At 57.8% G+C, this 19,642-nt stretch overlaps 1 protein-coding gene across 1 annotated transcript; it reads left to right on the forward strand.

Annotated features, from left to right (window-relative positions):
• Positions 1 to 805: 805 nt before the first annotated feature.
• Positions 806 to 19,295, forward strand: VILL (villin like). The gene is made up of 20 exons (XM_060021384.1): positions 806 to 820; positions 5,386 to 5,452; positions 5,620 to 5,694; positions 6,016 to 6,221; positions 7,494 to 7,602; positions 8,872 to 8,982; positions 9,286 to 9,485; positions 9,869 to 9,947; positions 10,051 to 10,149; positions 10,855 to 10,993; positions 11,215 to 11,315; positions 13,258 to 13,395; positions 13,501 to 13,659; positions 14,192 to 14,371; positions 14,949 to 15,094; positions 16,085 to 16,229; positions 17,988 to 18,173; positions 18,325 to 18,396; positions 18,588 to 18,815; positions 19,069 to 19,295. Exons 2-20 carry the CDS (start codon positions 5,387 to 5,389, stop codon positions 19,180 to 19,182), a joined length of 2,553 nt encoding a protein of 850 aa, XP_059877367.1. The 5' UTR covers positions 806 to 820; position 5,386; the 3' UTR covers positions 19,183 to 19,295.
• The last annotated feature ends 347 nt before the right edge of the window (positions 19,296 to 19,642 follow it).

Below are 19,642 nucleotides of genomic sequence, written 5' to 3' on the forward strand. Positions count from 1 at the left end.
ACCGCGCCACCAGGGTAGCCCCCAGTGGCAGCTTTTAGCAGTGTTCCCGCACTGGAAGGGGCATCCACACCGGCTGCACCATGGCTGGGACTGAGGCCTGTGGTCTAAGTTAAGGATGGCCGTGCCCCTGGAGGTTCTGGAAGGCTCTGTTTTCCAGCTCTTCCCCCACCCCACAATCAGGAAGGAAAGGAGGGGGCAGCCTAGGCGTGGAAGCGGCGTGTTCCCTGCAAGGGCTGGACTGGCCTCTCCCACGATGGGTATCAGGGCTCCCTGGGGAGGGCTGTGCCGGGCAGCGAGCCCGAATTGGGGTGGGGAGGGCAGCAGAGATGCAGGAGGGAGCCCTGGCCACCTTCCCCCACCTTCTGAAGTGACCTGGGTCTCGCAGAGCCAGACTGCCGACCCCCCCGAACCAGCCTTGGTGCTGCTTCCTCCTAAAGTTTGCTGGGGTGGCCTGGCCTTCTGGAGGTCGGGGATCAGGGACTCTCAGAAGGGAAATCACAGTGGATTCCACACCCCACATCTTGGTGCAGCCCAGGTCTCCATCCCCCGCTCTCTCTGGCCACTGGTACCCTGGAGGTGAGGCCTGGCAGTCCAGCCAGGGGAAGGGGTTGGCTCTCAGAGAGCTGGGTTAATATTTGTTGACTGACTAACTGATTGACTAAGTTTGAATGCCCCAGCCCGACAAGTGCTGGGGTGTGTCCTGCTGGGCGGGAACAGGGATTCAGTTACAGTGTTGGGGAGGGCAATGGGCAGAGCCTGGCCCCGAGCCAGGCCCAGCACTGCCCACAGGCAGGGTGAAGGAACGAGCAGTTTCCAGCAGGTAGGCCGGGCAGGGAGGAGACTGGGGGGCCAGGGTGGGGAGGGCCGCCCCAAATGGGGTGTACCACATCGGGTCACTGGGCTCAGGGCTGCCGAGGGGCCGGCAGAACTGGGAAGGCAGCGAGCAGCCCAGCAGGTGAGGACACTGGTGGAGGCAGGGAGGCTGCGACCAGAGCGATCCTCAGGGGCAGGAAAGTATCAGATTTTCTATGGGGTGGGGGGCGTGTCTGTCTCCCAGAGTCCATACACCTGGGGCCGGGGCCCTGTCCCTCCCTGCCACTCCAGCAGGCAGTGCCTCCCGCCCCCTTCCTGGAAGTCGGGCAAAGTGACCTCAGGGTCCGCCCCTTCGCAGGATCCTCAGGAGGCGGAAGTTACACACCTAGGGGAGAAAAAGGGGCACCAGAGGAGGGAGGAGGCTCTGGGTAGAGGGAGGGGCGGGGGGTGTGGAAGGAGGGGGCTCCGAGGGAGAGAAAGGGGCTCCTGGGTGGGAGGAGAACCCGGGGAAGGGAAAAGGAGGCCAGGGGAGAGAGAGTGCTTTGGGGAAGGAAAGGGGTGTGAGAGGGCAGCTCCAGGGGAAAGAATGGGGCATCTGGAGGAGGAAGGGAGCACAGAAAGGGTGGAGGGGCAGTCAGGAGAGAAGGGGGCACTGGGGAGAGGGAGGATGCATGGGGGGAGGAAAAGGGCACCCAGAAAAGGAGGGGGCACCGGGACAGAAGGGCACGTCAGAGGAGGAACTGGACATCTGGGAGAGGAAGGGGGCCATGGCTGGAGGGAGTGAGCCCCCAGGGAAGAGAAGGGAGCTTCCAGTAGGAGGAGAGGATACCTGGTAGAGGGTCCCCACTCGGGGTGGGTGATGGAAGGGGAAGAGGGGACACCCTCGGGTGGGAAAGCCTGGTGGGTCAGAAGGGGCAGTCTGGGGAGGGCAGGGGCCTCCTGAGGGAGAAGGGACTGCCTGGAGGAAAGAAGAGGGTGCTGGGGAGATAGGGCCCCCACCCTTTGAGCATCCCTTCTCCATCCCCCCAGAATCCAGTTGGAAGACAGGTTACATGGGATGAGGCCTCAGGCCCTGGGAGCCTGAGAGTTTGGCTCTGCAGGCTGGCACTGGATATGCGGGCCCCCTCCAAGCTCCCTGGGGATGATGCTGTCCCCACCCCGTGCAACCAGCCCAGTCCCAACTTCCTGGCCGCAGTCTGACTTCCCTGCCCCACAGGGAGCCCTGGTGACCCCTGTGCTGAGCCAACCAACCTTCCTGTCACTCTGTCACTATTTCACAGTTACAGCTCCTAGTCTGTACCTCTGGTCACTGCCTGCCTGTGCCCTGGTGGTTGTCACTAATCACTGCTTCTGCCCGTCACCGCCGAATGTCACTACCCCTGTCACTTGATGCCACCACGTGTTTCCTGTTGATTGAAACCACCGTTACATGGTCACCGTGTCTGCCTGTCACTCATGTCACTGTCACAGCAACAGGCCATCACTGCGACAGCAGTTCTGGGTGCAGTTAGAGCACGTGGTGACTCCCTTCTCTGTCCGCTTTCACTCCTGCAGTCATGGGCTGAGAACCTGCCAGGTGTCAGGCAGCAGGAGCCGGCAGTAAACCAGGAGGACAAGCCCCTGGCCCCAGAATCCAATGCTCTAGTGAGGGAGGCCAGGCCGTCAGCACACAGGGTCTCCAGTACAGGTTCGGGGGGCGGCTCTAGCCCCAGCAGGAACCCCCTCTGCCCGCCCTGTTCTGGGCAGCTCCCTCTTCCACCCCACCTCACCCCACATCCACGGCCATCTTGGCCCTCTTTGAGAGGGCTGGGTGTTTCTCACTGTGAGCTCACCAGGGCCTGGGCCCAGCCTGGACAAAGACGTAAGCTGGGCCACTCGGTGCCACCTGTCACGCTCTGCCTCTGATTCTGTAACTCTGTATCTCCCCTCCCACTTCATTTCCCCTGATCATGCAGGGTCAAGGTTGTTCCTCCTGCTGATATAGCACGGCTAGAGTGGAGTGGAGAGGGGAGGGGAGAGGAGTGAACACCACACCAGGGCCACTAGGAGTGAGAAATTCAGAAAGAAGGGACTTCTGGATCTATTGGGCAAAGCAGCAGCAAGAAGGAAAAGTTGCAGCTGGCAGGATTTAGTTTACACGTCGAAAGAATTTCCACGGATGAAGGAATGACCAAACCTCATGCAGAGGTTTCTGAAGGAGGGATGCAGGGAAGCCCGGGGTCGTTGAGAGTCACCTGCCGACATGAAACAAAATCCAGAGCCCCCTTCTTCCCCAGATCCCTCTCATTCCACGCTTCTCTCTCCTGTGCACACTCAGAACCACAGAGCACGGCAAAGTTGCTGTTTGCAGAGCCAGTGGCTGTTTGCAGTCTGTGTGTATTAAGCGTTCAGCTGTGTTTCAAGAATTTGAGAATGTTTTGGTCTGATCTATGCAAACTGCTCATGTCAGCTAAGCCTGTCACTTGCTGCAGAGTCTGTCATCTTCAGAGACAGTCCGTGTGTGCAGAGTCTGTCCTGGGTTTGCAGAACATGTGTCTGATCTGCAGAGCTTCTTTCTGTCCTGAGCCTGTTTTGAGAGTGTCTTTTTTCAGAACCTGGGTCTTTTTAAACAGTCTGTCCCTCTTTCTTCATGGATAAGATATGCTTTTATTGCAGAAGCGGCCCTGAACGCAAGCCTATCCCTGTCTCTGGAGCTTGTCCCGCGGCCTTGGCTGGGACATCTCTTTCTGCCTAAAGACACCGTCCCTGTCTATAAAGCATTGTCTGTTTACAGTTCCTGGCCCTGTCAGCAGAACCTGTTTCCTCTGCAGGGAGTATCTCTGTCTCTAGACTCTGTCCCTATTCATAGAGTCTTTTCCTATTTCAGAGCCTATTCTGTCTGCAGAACCTGAGCCCTCTTTGTACAGTCTGTGACATTTTTCAGGGCCTTTGCCTATTTGCACAGCTTGTCTCAACTTCCTGGATAGAAATTCTCGTCTGCTTGCAGGCTCTACTCCTACGAAGAGTTTTTCACCTGCCATGGGTCACTGTGTCTGGGAGCACCCCTGTCTTTCGACAGAGCACATCCCTGTTGGCAGAGCCCATGCCTGTCTGCACAGTCTACTCCTAATTCCATGTGTACTTGTTAACAGAACCTGTCCCTATTCATGGAGCCTTTATCTCTCTCTAGAACTCATCCTTTTCTAAAGCCTGTCCCTGTTTGCCGAACCTGGGCTCTCTACAGAACCCAGCCCCGTTTTAAGATCTTGCCCATGTCTGGGGCATCTGTGCTGGAACATGGAGCTGATTTCCCGGCCGGCTCCTTTCAGCACATCCTGCCCTCTCTGAAGACACTGTCACTGTTAACAGAGGCTGTCTGTTTGCAGAGCCTGTGTGGGCTTACAAAACCTACCCCAATCTGCCAAGTCTCTGTCTATACAGGCTTTGTCTGCAGAGCCTGTGTCTTTTTGCAGAGCCCGGATTGCTCTGCAGAGCTCACGATTGCTTGCCCAGGCTGTTCCGATCTCCTTGTTTGCAGGATTTGAGGCTGTTTCCCAAGGCTGTCCCTGCATGCAGAGCCTGACCATGCCTAGAGAGCTTTTGCCTGTTTCAGAGCCTGCCTCTGTCTGGCAAGCACTTCTCTTACTGGTGATGCTGTGTCTCTTTGCAGAGCCTTGCCTATCTACGTGCCTGTTCATATCTGCAGAGCCTGTCTCTTCTGCAAAGAGTCCCTGTCTTAAGGGTTTGTCCCCATCCACATTTGCAAAGCCTTTCCCAATTCTGCAAAACCCCTCCACACCTGCAGAACCCGGGACTGTCTGTAGAGCCTTTCTCAGTGTTCATAAACTTTACCTGTTTGCCCAGCTTGTCTGAATTTCCCTGGGTCCAGTCTGTGTCTCTTCACGTAGGTCATCCTTACAAAGGTGGTCCCTGTCAACAGAACTCATCTTTGTCAGGAGAACCTGTGCCTGTTGCATCCCCTTCCTGGGTCTGAGGAAGCTGTCCCTTTTCTCTGCAGGTGCTGTGTCTCTTTGCATGGTTATCTCCTAACTGTCTGAAAGACCTACGCCTATTTGCCTTGTGTGCAGAGCCTGTCTTGTCTACAGGATTCTGTCTCACTTCAAGAGCCTGCCCCTGTTTGCAGAGTCTGTCCCTGCCTACAGCACCTGTTGTGACTAGCAGAGCCCTCGCCTGGCTGTAAGCCTATCACTGTCTACAGTGACTGTCCCTGGCTGCAGATCCTGTGTCTGTATGCATAGCCTGTTTCAAACGCCCTGTCTGTTTGCAGAGGTTGTCCATAGACTCAAAGCCTATCATTGTCCACAGAGCTCAGCCCTGTTTCAAGTACACAAGCACAGACGACAAGGCAGGTCCCTGTTTGCAAAGCCTCTGTGCCGACGTTTGCAGTACCCTGGTGTCCTGGTGTGCTGGCCCTTTTGTTTACGCAGCCCTCCTCATGAGAGGCACAGGCTATGATGAAGGGTCTTTGGAGAGCTGTGCGTGGGGAGAGCTCTTGCTTAGAGCCCAGAGTACAGGCGGCCAGGGCCTGAGGACTCTGGCTACTTTTCCCTCCCTCACTCTTTCCTGATCTAGGATGGACACCAACAGGGGCCTCCCAGCCATCGAGAGCCACAGGGACCTCCACATATGGATCACTGAGGTGAGCTGCACGACCAGACAGAAGAGCTGGTGATAAAGACAGTGTGCAGGTCTCTGAGACCAGTCTTCTCCCGCCCCCCACTCAGAGCTCCCTCCCACTACGCCAAAGGGTCATGGCTGGGGGGAACAGGGTCTCCCAAGTTGTCACTAGGCACCCTCCTCTCCCAGAACCTGAAGATGGTGCCGGTCCCCGAGCGGGCTTATGGGAACTTCTTTGAGGAGCACTGCTATATCGTCCTGCACGTGAGCACTTCAGGGGGGTGGGGGGTGGGGTGGCTGGCCCTTTGGGGGTTCCATGGTGCAGACTAAGCCCCACCCTGGGAAAAGGCAGGCTGGGAGCCCAAGAATCGCATCCCATACGGAGGCTGCTGCCTTTGAGGCCTCTTCACCCTTCCCTCGCCGGTCTCCGTCTCCTGTCGGTGGAAGCACCTGACCAGTCTCCCCACAGCCCTTCGTACATCCTCCACCTCGATCTCCCCTCTCCGCCTCAGCCCTCGGGCCCCACCCCACTCCTGGGACCTCAGCCACTCACCACACACACGAACGCAAACACCTGGGCCCTAGGTCCCCCAGAGCCTGAAGGCCACGTCGGGGGCACCCAAAGACCTGCACTACTGGGTCGGGAAGGAGGCGGGTGTGGAGGCGCAGGGTACGGCGGGCTCCTTCGTGCAGCACCTGCAGGAGGCGCTGGGTGGCGCCACCGTTCAGCACCGCGAGGCGCAGGGCCACGAATCCGCCTGCTTTCGCAGCTACTTCCGCCCTGGAATCATGTGAGTGAGGCGGGCAGGGGGCTGGGAGGGACAGGAGCCGTGGGGTGGCTGGCGGCCTGGGGCAACTGTCTCCCTCATCATAGTGTGTGGGGTGGTTTTTTTGAGGGGGACGGGTAACAACTTATTGACATACAAATCATACCATACAACCCACCCGTTTAAAGCATACAATTCAGTGATTTTTTAGTGTATTCACAGACTTGTGGGATCCATCGCCGTAATTTTAGAACGTTTTCAACACCCCCAGAAGAAGCCCCGTACCCTTTAGCATCACTCCCCATTTCCCCCAATACTCCCTTGCCCCAGTCTGTATAGATTTCCCTCTTCTGGACATTTTACTTAAATAGAATTATACAACACCATTTATGGATACACCACATTTTATTTATGTATTCATCACTTAGTGGACATTTGGGTTGTTTCCACTTTTTAGCTGTTATGGGTAATACTGTTGTTAACATTTGTATACAAGTTTTGGGTAGTTTTTCCCCCCGGTTTTATTGAGATATAACTGACACACAGCACTGTATAAGTTTAAGGTGTACAGCATAATAGTTTGACTTACATATATTGTGAGATGATTACTGCGGTAAGTTTACTCACCATCCAGTATTGTATACAAGTTTTTGTGTGGACATGTGTTTCTCATTTCTCTTGGGTGTATACCCAGGAGTGGATCCCAGTGCTGTTTTTCAGTTTGCTTTTCTGTTACGATGCCCAATAGAAATATGTCTTTTGCTGTAAATTGCTTCAAATATTTATTTAATTAACAATTACAATATATTAAGTCGAACCATAGGAAATTGCCAGTATTCGATCATTTCTGTTGAACCTGATACATGTAAATAGTATATACATAAATGCACGCACACATGTATACATGCACATGCAGAAAACACGCCACCCCATGTATGTCCACCTACAGATGGGCACCCACATACATTGGTGAGTATTCATGTCCACCTACACACATATACGCGGTTGCGTGAATTCCATGCACGCACATCTGTACGCACACGGATAAACAGATACACGTTATTCCCCACATGCATACATGTATATACACATTCATGTGTCCACGTATCTACACATGGATAAACACATGCACATTACTGCCCCCATATGCTTGTACACACGTGTTCATATCTACTTGCACACACGTATTAAACAGGCACACGTGTCCCCACATGCGTGCACACAGGTGCGCGCATCTGCACTCACCCCTGCGCATGGCAGCATATGGTCTCACATGGGACCCCATGCTCTCCTCAGCTACCGGAAGGGAGGCCTGGCCTCTGCCCTCAAGCACGTGGAGACCAACGTGTACAACATCCAGCGACTGCTGCACGTCAGAGCGGGGAAGCACGTGTCAGCCAGCGAGGTGAGAGCTGCCAGGGATGCCACCTGACCATGGACTCAGCTGGACTGCGTGTCCTGAAGTGTAGGGAAGTGTGGAGGGCGGTGGGGACAGTGAGGGGAACGTGGGAGGTCAGCATTCCCCGATGGCCCATCCTGATGAGGAGAGAGAAGGCAGAGCCAGGCTTCCAGCCCCACCCGTCCCACAGCTCCTTTGACCCTCTGTTTCCTCATCTGTCCCATGGACACACTGAGAACTAGGGAGGTGAGGCAGACAAGATGATGCACCTGGATGGCTCTGCGAAGCAGCACAATGGGAAGTAGCATGATTTAGGGAGGTGCACAGCCCCACATTCTCATACACGTCATAATTGTCACCCATAGGCACACCCAGTGTCTCCACGGTTAGCCCTAATGCCACTCGGTCCATAGAGTGCCCTTGTGCAAATTAGACCTGAGCGCCCCTTACTTCCATCTGTCAGGATATTGATGGAAAATACTGATCTTGTGAGAACAAGACAGTTTGCTGCCATCAGTGTAATGAACAGTCAGGAGTTTGACGCCTGCGATGTGAATGGTGACACTGAGTTGTGTACGTTAACTGTCTGCATGGTATGTGGCAGCTCTGTGACTCACAGACAATCCCACCCAGGCTCACACAGTGTCACCCACAGTTTTAGTGATCATACATCCCCGGTCATGCAGCACCACCAGGCAGCCCCAGGTTTTGCCTGTTAGCCTGGCATAATTATTCAGAGCTCCCACTTTTACTCTCCAAAGCATTGGGATGATACTTGCCCTTTTCCACAGATAACACACTGTCCCCCACACAGGTACACATGCACCGTCAGCCAGGAGCTCATACACTTCTTCACATTTGATGTTCACCTACACACACATCTACACATGTGGATACACTGGTACTTGCGCCCCACTTGCATCCATGTGTCTGTGTACGCATGTACTGCTGTAGACTTGCACTGAGTGAGAAGTGTCAGACTCGGTCACGGACACCCTGTGAAATGCAGCATAACCCACGTTTACACATGCCCAGAGATGCACCCAGCCACATCCACAGTGACGCTCAAGGTCTCACATGCTTACATGGATGCGTGCCTGCACACCATCAGAGTGGTGTCACACTCACACATACACCCAGTTGCACGCAGCTTCATGCACATAAGTGACACACCTGAGCTATGCGCACGTGGGCAAGGACAGGCTGCAGTGCCCCTCCACCTGGGTGCGGGTGGTATGACACACTGTCTCCCTCCCTGACGCCTGGCTCTGGCAGGTGGAGCTCTCCTGGCACAGCTTTAATAAGAGTGACATCTTCCTGCTAGACCTGGGCAAGATGATGATCCAGTGGAATGGGCCCAAAACCAGCACTGCTGAGAAGGCGCGGGTCAGTGTCTGCCCCGGGAACTAAGGGGTGCAGTGCTCGGGGAGAGGGGTGGTCCTCCAGGTGCCCATCCTCCAGGTACCCCAAGACGCGGGCTTCGCTCTCGCCTAAGAAGCTGAGAAGCACCTACAAACTGAGTCCAGATCCTGAACTGGTGGTACCCCTGGATGCCAGGATAAGGGGATACCTCCCCTGGCCCCCAGCCTCTGGGAGCTGAGCAGTGACAGGAGGATTCTGGGCTGGACTGTCTGAGAGGTGATGGGGGGCACTCTGGGGATGCTCTGACTGCCAGGTCCTGTCCCGCAGGGCCTGGCCCTGACCCGCAGCCTCCAGGACAGGGAGCGTGGTGGCCGTGCACAGATTGGTGTGGTGGATGATGAGGCTGAAGCCACTGACCTCATGCAGATCATGGAAGCTGTGCTGGGCTGCAGAGTGGGCAACCTGCACACCGCCATGCCCAGCAAGAGTACTGACCAACTGCAAAAGGCCAACGTCCGCCTCTACCAGTGAGCAGACCTTGGGAGTGGGCAGGGTGGGTGGAATAGCCCAGGCGTGCATGTCCGGCATTACCGCAATAACACGGTGTCTCTAGGAAGCCCTCTAGAAAAGGTTCATGGGTTTCTGATGCAGGCCATGTGGGACCTTAGGCCCAGCCTGTGCTCTTGCGTGGCTGCCTTTCTGAGAACGCATTGTACAGACAGGGCAACTGAGACCCTGAGAGGGCCAGGGAGCTGCCTAAGTCTTCACAGCAAGGCTGCAGTGAAGACCTCAACCTGGGCCCCCAGCCCCCAAGCCTTCTGCCTCTGGAGGTGCGAGGGGCAGTGGTAGCTGGAGTGCAGCCAGGCCCGGGAGGAGCTGAGCTGCCCACATCTGGATGCCTGTCCCCTAGTGTCTACGAGAAGGGCAAGGATGTGGTGATCCAGGAGTTGTCGACCTGCCCTCTGGCCCAAGACCTACTGCAGAAGGAGGTGAGGCAAGCCTGGCCCCAGCCATCCCGTCCATCTCCCCACCCACTCTACAAGCCCAACCCCGTCTGGACCACCTACTGACCAGCCCCACTTTGGCTCCCAGGACTGCTACATCCTGGACCAGGGTGGTTTCAAGATCTACGTGTGGCAGGGACGCATGACTAGCCTACAGGAGAAAAAGGCTGCCTTCAGCAGGGCTCTGGTGAGGCTATGGGGCCCTGGCTTAGAGGGACATAGAGCTGCCCTGGTTCCTGGGTAGGGAGGAAACCGCCTTACCCTGCAACCTAAGCTGGGAGACATCCATGTCCTGGGGTCTAAAGAGAGAGGTAATCCTGCCCTGGGGCCAGGAGGGGGATACATCCTGCCCTGGGAGCCCTGTCGGATGGAGGAGGACATAACCCTGCCCTGGGGTCTAAGCCTGAACACCCACCGCCCTGTCTGAGGGCGGAGACACAGCTCTGCCCAACGGTCCGAGGGGGAACACAGGGCCCCTCTGGGGTACCGCGGGCTGTGGCCTGCCTTGGGGGCCCTGACGGGGGAGGACCAGATAGCTTCCAAGAAACCATGTGTAAAAGGGGGATGTGGGGGACCCGCCTTGAGGTCTGAGGATTCTCCAAGCACTGGGTGCTCCCTCCTTTTCCAGGAGGGGAGGCAGGGCTCTGCCTGGGGTCTGACGGGTGGTCATAGCTGGCCCTTCCCGAGGCCCGGACTAACGGGACCCTGCCTGTCCTCAGGGACTTCAGAGAAGTCGGTAGTGCCGGAGCCAGCTCCTTAAGCCAGTCATGAGCTCAGTTAATTAACACTGCTCAGTGCACTGGCTGGCGCCGACGCGTGAGCGGCAGGTCCTGTGGGTGGAGCGCAGCAGTGGGGCCTTGGGCCACACGCTTGACAGAGCCCCCCCGCCCAGGGCTTCATCCAGGCCAAGGGCTACCCGAGCTACACCAATGTGGAGGTGGTGGACGAAGGCGCCGAGTCGGCCGCGTTCAAGCAGCTCTTCCGATCGTGGTCTGGGGAGCAGCGCAAGAACAAGCACCTCCGCGGTATGGGTGAGGGGGCGTGGCCGGACGGCGGAGCGGAGCGCCGAGCCGTGGCTTCCTGAACGATGGGCGGGGCGGGGCTGGAGGGGCGGGGCCTGAGCGGGGCCCAGAATCTCCACGGGAAGGTTGAGGGGGCGTGGCCGGAGGGAGCTTCTTGCGTGATTGGCTGAGCGAGGCGAAGTCTGGGACAGGGCAGACATCGCCAGTGACACCCTCTGTCCCACCCTCAGGTAAATTACTTCAGGTGAAACTGGACGTGGGCAAGCTGCACAGCCATCCTGAGCTGGCGGCCCAGCTCAGGATGGTGGACGACGGCTCTGGGAAGGTGGAGGTGAGGGGCACTGACTTGGCTGGGGGAAGATGGGCGCACAGGTGTAGGCTTTGTCTTCAGGTGAACCTTATGGCTGCTAAAGTGACCCAGGTACGCCCAGGTGCACATCTACACACAATCAGGGACACACGGGGCATGTGTACGTATACACGCACCCTCCGCCCTGCCAGCTCATATGCATCACGCGTACAGTCCCATGCAGCCACGGCCACTTGCTCGGTAACACTCAGGGCACCCAGAACAGTAACATTCGGACAATTAATTGTGCCCTTTTGTCATATGTATGACACATACATATTATAGACACACATACTCATACCTTGTGATTGCACTTATTCAAACAATTGAAAACATGTAAGCATACAAACTCTGCATCACACATGATCACAGCCCCACGCGCCCAACACAAAGTCACACCCTGTCAGCCACCCGTCTGGTCTCAGACCAATGTTCTGGGAGATGGCAGGGCTTGGGGGCTCCTTCCAGGCTCTGTACAGGGCAGGGTTGTTATCTTGACTAATTGGGTCACCCCCAGGCAGGGCCCTTAATTTCTTCAGGGCTTAGTTTTTTATATGTAAAATGGGGCTAAAGCTGTGGTCCCACCTGGCCCCGAGGCTGGTGTGCGGGTGCTGAGAGCGTATGGGAACAGGACAGCTGGGCCTGTGTGAGGCGCACTAGTTCTCAAGGTAGGCCGAGGTCTGAGAAAGTACTGTTTCTCCAAGGTGCCCTCTGACATTTGCCCTACTATGGATGGACAGTGGCAGTGAGTGGGGAGAGACTGAGATAGGAGAAGATGGGGCGGAGGGGGAGGAGGGAGAGAGGATGACAGGTTGAGGGGACAGAGAGAGACAAAGAAGAGGAGACTGAGAATGAGAGAGAGAGGGCGGAGGAGACCGAATAGAGGGAGGAGGGGATGGGATGCAGAGCAGGGAGGGGTGAGGGCACAGGGAGAGGAGAAAGGGGGTCAGGGAGAGATGGGGTACCTAGGGAAAGACAGAGGGGCAACCAGCGAGAGAGACAAAAGGAGAAACAGGAAAGCGGAGAGAAGGGCAAGGGAGGAAGGAAGGAGGGGTCTGCAGCCCAGGCCCCAAGCACAAAGCCAGGGAGGGGATGTCCCTCCTCACCCACAGCAGGCTCGGGGACAGGCAGCCAGAGGGGGCCCCGAGCCAGGAAGCCTGGCTGCCAGGTGAGTGCTGCTCCTGGGGGCGAGTGGTTGCAGTCAGCCTCTTCTGCAGAAGCAGGATTCCCGGTGCTCTGGTCTTTTCCAGAGACTGCCGTCAGGCTCTGTGTGGCCACGGGATGCCCAGATGTTGTTTCTTGCCATGTCGAGGTGAGCGCTGTTACCCCCACTTCACAGGTGGGAAAAACTGAAGCTCAGAAAGGTCTCACTGCCGCTGTGGGTGACCGGGATTCAACCAGCGTTTGCCTGGCTCCAGGGCCCATGCTCGGCTACCCACAGGAACAGGATATCACATTAAGTGTGACTAAGTGTTTCCGTTTCAGTCTTTGAACAGGGTTTGCTTTTTTTAAGTGACACTTGAAAAAAAGGAAATTCTTCCAAGAGCCCCAAGGCCTTCCTTCTGCCCAGCTTCTGCTGCCCTGGCCTGAGCAGAGAGCGGCTGTGCAGGGCTGTGGCTGGTGAGGTCAGGCTGGGGTGGCACGTGGCAGCCTGGGCAGCCTCTGGAGTGCTCACCGCTTGTTTGTCCCAGGCACCACACACCAACTCAGAGTCCTGGCTGAGAACAGGCTGGCACAGGTGTGGGTCCCAGGGGTCCCTGGGGGAAGCACAGAGTGTAGGGTGGGCACAGAGCTCGGGGGGAGCCCCTTGTCTGCACAGATGAGGCGTGCCCCCCGCTGCAGAGAGCTTCCTGGCTGGACACACGGTGGGTGGGCTAGTTCAGGTGGAGGCACCAGCCCTGCCTGTTGGGCCCCTGTTCCCCAGGTGTGGTACATCCAGGGCTCACGCAGGCAGCCCGTGGACCCCATGCGTCACGGACAGTTGTGCGCAGGCAACTGCTACCTTGTCCTCTACACATACCAGAAGATGGGCCTCGACCAGTACATCCTGTACCTGTGGCAGGTGCGCCGGCCTGAGCAGGGTGGCGGGCACCCTCAAGCCCCAGAGCTCAGGAGCTGAGAGTGGGGTCTGGGAGCCGTGCCAGGCCCTCACCACCCCTGCCCGCAGGGCCTCCAGGCCACCGCACACGAGATCAAGGCCCTGAAAGGCAACGCCGAGGAGCTGGACCTCCAGTACCACAGAGCGCTGGTGCAGGAGCACGTGACCATGGGCAGTGAGCCCCCTCACTTCCTCGCCATCTTCCAGGGCCAGCTGGTGATCTTCCAGGTAGGGCCCGCCTTGCTGCTGTGGCCGCAGTCTCTCCACCCCTCCGTGCACCCATGGCCCTTACACGCATGTGCTAAGCACCTTCTCTGCAGGTCAGGGGCCCAGCGGTAGCCCTTTGGCTTCCTGGTGCTTGTCCAAGGCCCAGGAGCTCCAAGGGTGACCCCTGCCTGAGTTTCTTCCCCCATCCCCAGAGGCAGCCACAGAACAGGCGCACAAGTGCGGAGCGGAACAGAAAGGGAGCTGGGGCCTTACCTGGGGTCACACACAGGCAAAGCTGCTCCCCACTTTCCGTCTTCAAGGCCTGCGGGATCCATGCTCTGACCCCTTGGTGATGGGGTGAGGGGTCTGTTTAGAAAGGGCCTGGTTCCCTATTCTAGACCGATGGCATCCTCACATTCCACACTCAGAGGGTAGAAAACAGAGCTGGCTTCAGGAGAGGGGGCCCTGGGTGCCGAGGCAGTTTGGCCCCCACTGGGAGAGGGAGGCGGCCCCAAGATCCCTTGCCGCAGCCTGAGGCCCAGCCCTCTCGTAGGGGAGCGCTGGGCACAACGGGAAGGGGCAGCCAGAGTCCGCCACAAGGCTCTTCCACGTACAAGGCACCGACAGCTACAACACCTGGACCCTGGAGGTGCCAGCCCGGGCCTCAGCCCTCAACTCCAACGATATCTTCCTGCTGGCCACAGCCAGCCTCTGCTACCTCTGGTTTGGGAAGGTACCCCAGCAATGACTACTTGACTTACGCCTGGGGCAGCGGTGCCAGGCCAGGGAAGGGTCTACTCCGCAGCGGAGGCTGACTTTAAGTCCAGCCTCAGGCCGGAGGGAGGTGGGGGAGAGGCCACAGTGTCCCTTCTGGGACCTGGGGGAAGTTATGGGTGGACCTGGGCATCCACGGGTCAGAGCCAGGCCAGGCCCAGGCTGCCTGCCCTCCTTCCTGCCTCGTGCCGGGACCACGTCCCTTCCCAAGTCTCTTGGGAAAAGGAGGCCTAGTTCAGATTGCCAGGGTTTTCTCTGATCTTCAGCATAAACCGTGAATGATCTCCAAGCCTGGAGGTCCCCATCCTGTGCTCTGGACCTGGAGAGGGTTCAGGTCCCTGTGACCTTGATCAGCTGAGGAGACAGAGGGAGGCGGGGGAGGAAGGGAGACACTTTGTCATGTGTGCCCCGCCACGAGCCCAGGGCTCCTTGTGACTCAGGCGCGGCTCCGCACAGGCTCCTGTTAGCAGGGGATGTGGCGCAGGAGGTGAAGGCCCCTCCCTGTGCAGGGCGTGACCCAGCTCTTTGCCTGCCAGGGCTGCAGCGGTGACCAGCGTGAGATGGCACGGACAGTGGTCACCGTCATCTCCAGGAAGGACAAGGAAATGGTGCTGGAGGGTCAGGAGCCTCTCCACTTCTGGGAGGCCCTGGGGGGCCGGGCACCCTACCCCAGCAGCAAGAGGTGACAAGGCTGGGACGAGGGTGCTCTCCTGACCCAGAGGAGGGAACTGAGGCCCAAGGGGGTGGGTGACTGATTAAGGGTCACACAGGGAGGTGGAGAGGCCAGACTGGAGCTGAGAACTCGTGGTTCCCCAGCCCAGGGGCTCCTAGGAGCACAGCCCACCCTTCCCTCCTCCCTAACTTGGAGCACGAAGGTGCCGGGGACAGCAGGGTGGTCGCGCCCTCTGCTGGCCGAATGTGCTCCCTGCATGGTCCCTGTACTGGACCGTCCTATCGGCAGAGGGCCAGAGGGCAAAGTGCATTCCCCCACCCCACAATCCCCACGGGTGGTGTCCCCGGTGTAATATGACATATGGGTAAACAGCGTGTGTGGAGTGTGCAAGAATAGTGTGTGTGGGGTGCGTAAATGGATAAGGGTGTGTATGGGAAGGAAGGGCAGAGTGAGGCTTCAAAGGGAACTGGGAGCGGAGAACCTACCGCTCTTTATGTCTGTGCGGCCCAGCTATGCGCTGTGCTCCCCCCAAGTCTCCTGAGCTCCTAAGTGCTGCTGTCGCCCTCTCTCAGCCTGGCTTCCGTCCTCCCACCTTGGGCCTGAGGCCGGGGGCCAGCGGCTCCTCCCTCCCAGGGCGGCAGGGCTCCAGCTCGGCCCTCCCTCCGCACTCAGCCAGCCACCCCCTCCTTCCCCGTGCTCCTTCCCCGAGAAATTCATGGGGCAGCTTGCACCCCGGTTGCCTGTGGGGAGACAGACTACCTAACCTGCTTTCCCCACTGACACGAGGACACGGAGGCCCAGAGAAGGGCAGGCATTTGGGAGTGGATCCTGGGATGGGTGGAACTCAGAGGGGAGCGGGTGCCTCCTGCTCCAGGAGGCATTGTGTCCCGGCCCCTGGGGGGCGGTAGAGGGGTGCTGTGCTGGGGGCTGGCTTGGCCCAGGCTGGTCAGAAGCCCAGCTCTCTCTGCGCCCCTCATGGCCTTGTGCCATGCTGGCCAGGCTCCCCGAGGATGTGTCCGACTTCCAGCCACGACTGTTTGAGTGCTCCATCCAGACGGGCCCCCTGGTCCTCACGGAAGTGGTGTTCTTTAGCCAAGAGGACCTGGACAAGTATGACGTCATGTTACTGGACACCTGGGAGGAGGTACGGCAGCCTGGGTGCCTGGCTGGGTTGTGAATGGGGGGTGTCTGCACCTGCATAACTGGGTGTGAGTGTGTGTGACTTTGTGTTTCTGGCCACGTGACTGCATATAAGGCTGCGGGTGAGTGCGTGACTATCTACGACACTGTAACACTGAGTGACTGGGCAATTGTGTGACTGTGGATAAGACACCAGGGACGACTCTGTGACCCAGGGAGCCTGGGGGAGACTGTGGCTGTGTGTCTGGGACTCATGTGTGGTCGTGACCGGTTGTGTAGTTGGGTGTAACTCCGTGTGCCTTATAAGGGCGTGTGTGAGTCCATGCAACTGAGTGCCCATGGCTGACATGTCAGTGCTGAGTGGGTGGCCATAAAGTGACCGTGTGTGTGTGCGTGTGCGTGTGCACGCATGTGCGTGATGCCTCTGTGTGACTGCATTTGATCGCTAGTTTATTTATTTCCTCTCTGGTCTTTATTATTTCCTTCCTTCTGCTGACTTTAGGTTTTGTTTGTTCTTTTTCTAATCCTTTTAGATGGTAGGTTAGGTTGCTTATTTTGAGATTTTTCTTGTTTTTTTGAGGAAGGCCTGTATCGCTATGAACTTCTCTCTTAGGACTGCTTTGGCTGCATCCCATAAATTTTGTCTGGTTGTGTTTTCATTGTCATTTGCCTGTCTGTGTGCCTGAATTTGCCTGTGTGTGTGCAGCTGTGTGTAATGGCTGTGTGGTCAAGGAACTGGCTATAAGTGACCAGACCGTCTATAACTGGTGACACTGTGAGAGAGAGACAATGTAACTGGCTGCAGGTGTGAGTGCCTGAGTGACTGAATTCGTATGACTGTGTAATCATGTTTCTGTGTGGCTGGATGTGATGGTGTTTCAGGCTACTTGTGTTTTCAGGCTGTGTGATCCATCGTAACTGTGCTTAGATGCAACTATGCACGAGTACGGGTGACAGTGTATGGCTGTGATTTGCCGTCTGGCTGAGTGGTGGTGGACAGTTGTGTCTGTGTATCTGTGGTCGTGTGTGTGTATCTGCATCACTGTGCCTGGGACTCTGTGTGACTGTGGCAAGGAGGCCTTTGGGCTCGCATCCCACTCAGAGCGCAGCCAAAGCCCCTCCCCCAGCCCTGTGACAGGTGGCCCCGACTCTCCCCCTCGCTCACTCTGCTCCAGCCACCATGGCTTCCTGGCCGCTCCCTGAACATGCCAGCGTGCTCAGGGCCTTTGTACTGGTTGTTTCCTCTGCTCAGAACACTTTCCCCCCAGACATACATGTGACTTGCTCCCCCACCTCCCTCAGAGCTTGACTCCAGTGTCATCTTCTCAGTAAGGCTCTCCCTGACTCTAATTTAAAATGACAGTATCCACCCCACCACCACCCCACTTCTCTTCTTTCCCTGCTTTATTTTTCTCCATCTGATATACTACATATTTTACTTATTTTTGTGTCTCCCCCAGCAAAATGAAAGCTCTACAAGAGCAGGGATTTTGTCTCTTTCTTTCTCATGGTTGAGTCCCCCGTGCCTAGAACATTACCTGGCACACAGTCGGTGCTCAGTAAATATGTGTGGATTGACTGCACACCTGCATGCCTGAGACTTCCTGGCACATTTACGGGTGTGTGGGGGTGCAGCCAGCCTGCTGGGTGGGTCTGGTTGGCTGGGATGTGTGCATCGGGTTCTGAGACCACCTGATGGGCAGGGCTGGGAGGGAAGTGGTCAGCTCCACCCGCCCAAGGCCAGGCCCCCTCTGTGGCCCAGATTTTCCTGTGGCTGGGGGCAGCTGCGAGCGAGTGGAAACAGGAGGCCGTGGCCTGGGGCCGGGAGTACCTGAAGACGCACCCAGCAGGGAGGAGCCTGGCCACGCCTATCGTGCTGGTCAAGCAGGGCCACGAGCCTCCCACCTTCACTGGATGGTTCCACAACTGGGACCCCTACAAATGGACCGTGAGTGAAGCCTGAACCCCCCATCCCCACCCTAATCCTGGGAGAGGGGCCTGCCCTGGCAGACGGTGGGGGAGCCATTGCCCTGTCCAGGGACCTCCAGTGTGTATGGGGAATCTGGTCTCATTGGTGCCCCTCCATCCGCCCCCCCCAGAACAATCAGTCTTATGAGGAGGTGGTGGAGGGCGGCCTGGGAGCAGTATCTGCCATCTCAGAGAGAACAGCAGTGAGTACTGGGGCCTCCCAGGGGCCTGGGCTCGGCTGGCATGGCCCAAGGGCAAGAGGAGCAGGGAAGGAGCCAGGCCCCGGTAGAGGGCAGGGGTGGCAGTTGGGGGCAGGAGGGCGGGTGGGCTCAGTGTGGCCTCCCATGGGAGCCCATCCCCCAGCTTCCCCAGCCTGAGTCCCCTCTCCTGACAGCAGGTCAGCAGCTTCCGGCTGTCCAGATCGCCACGCAATGGCAGGGCAGGCCCGTTGGCCCTGTGGGCCCTCAAGGGCTCCAAGGACAGCTCCGAGAACGAGCTGGAGCGGGGCCCCAAGGCGGGCAGCGGCCCCAGATCCGTGGCCAGCAGGAGCCTGCCCCGGGAACAGCTGAGGCACCAGGCTGTTGAGGACCTGCCGGAGGGTGTGGACCCGGCCCACAAGGAGGTGGATGCCTGAGACCCCCGCCCCGCCACTCACCGCCCCAGCACTAATGCATATAAAGCTGAGGTGCCGGCGCCCAGGGCGTGACCCACTGACGGTGGGCAATGGGCAGGCTGCCCGGGGAGATGTGTGTTCCAGATAGGGTGATGGGCAGAGAGATGTGGGAGAGGATGACACCTCTGGGCGAGTGGGACAGGGTTCTGGGCTCCGCTGATACCCTTCCTCTGCACCCACTCCCTCCTCTCCCGCACCCCAGTCCTATCTCTCAGACTCTGATTTCCAAGATATCTTTGGGAAGTCCAAGGAGGAGTTCTACAGCATGGCCAAGTGGAGGCAGCAGCAGCAGAAGAAGCAGCTTGGCTTCTTCTGAACCCCGGCCCTGCCGGCTCCATCTACGTGGCCAAGACACCTGCCTGCGGGCACCTCCCCTACACATATACGAGCCCCCTGGGGAGGCCCTCCTGGCGCACCCTGCTTGGAGACTCCCGGGTCACTAAAATAAAAGCCTGTGGCCTTCACAAGATGTGGTGAGTGGGCTTTCAGGTCTGGGTCACTCAGCAGGTCTGCCTCTGGGAGAGTGGGCCTCTGGGGTTGGAGGGGTCGGCCGTGGCATTCCAAAGACTGAGCCCTCCATACCCTCCGCCATTCAGGGGTTTGTTTCTTGCTGGTCCCTCCTTCCCGGGGGACAGATGTCCCCCCTTGCTCCAGTGTGAGGGTGGAGAAGTGGAGAGTGAGGTGCTGGGGCTCCAGTGCTCTGGGGCATGCACACACGCACGCATGCCTTACAGGGATTTTTCCAGTGTCCAGGTAAAGAGACCACAGTACTTAGT

The sequence above is a fragment of the Delphinus delphis genome, chromosome 10 (assembly GCF_949987515.2).
Source record: "Delphinus delphis chromosome 10, mDelDel1.2, whole genome shotgun sequence".
NCBI classification, from domain to species: domain Eukaryota; kingdom Metazoa; phylum Chordata; class Mammalia; order Artiodactyla; family Delphinidae; genus Delphinus; species Delphinus delphis.

Bases quoted from the DNA above. Each gene is read 5' to 3' on its own strand.
- VILL (XM_060021384.1), top strand. From the start codon at position 5,387: ATGGACACCAACAGGGGCCTCCCAGCCATCGAGAGCCACAGGGACCTC. The intron at 5,453-5,619 runs GTGAGCTGCACG...CTCCTCTCCCAG, and splicing joins TCCACATATGGATCACTGAG to AACCTGAAGATGGTGCCGGT. The intron at 18,397-18,587 runs GTGAGTACTGGG...CTCTCCTGACAG, and splicing joins CCATCTCAGAGAGAACAGCA to CAGGTCAGCAGCTTCCGGCT.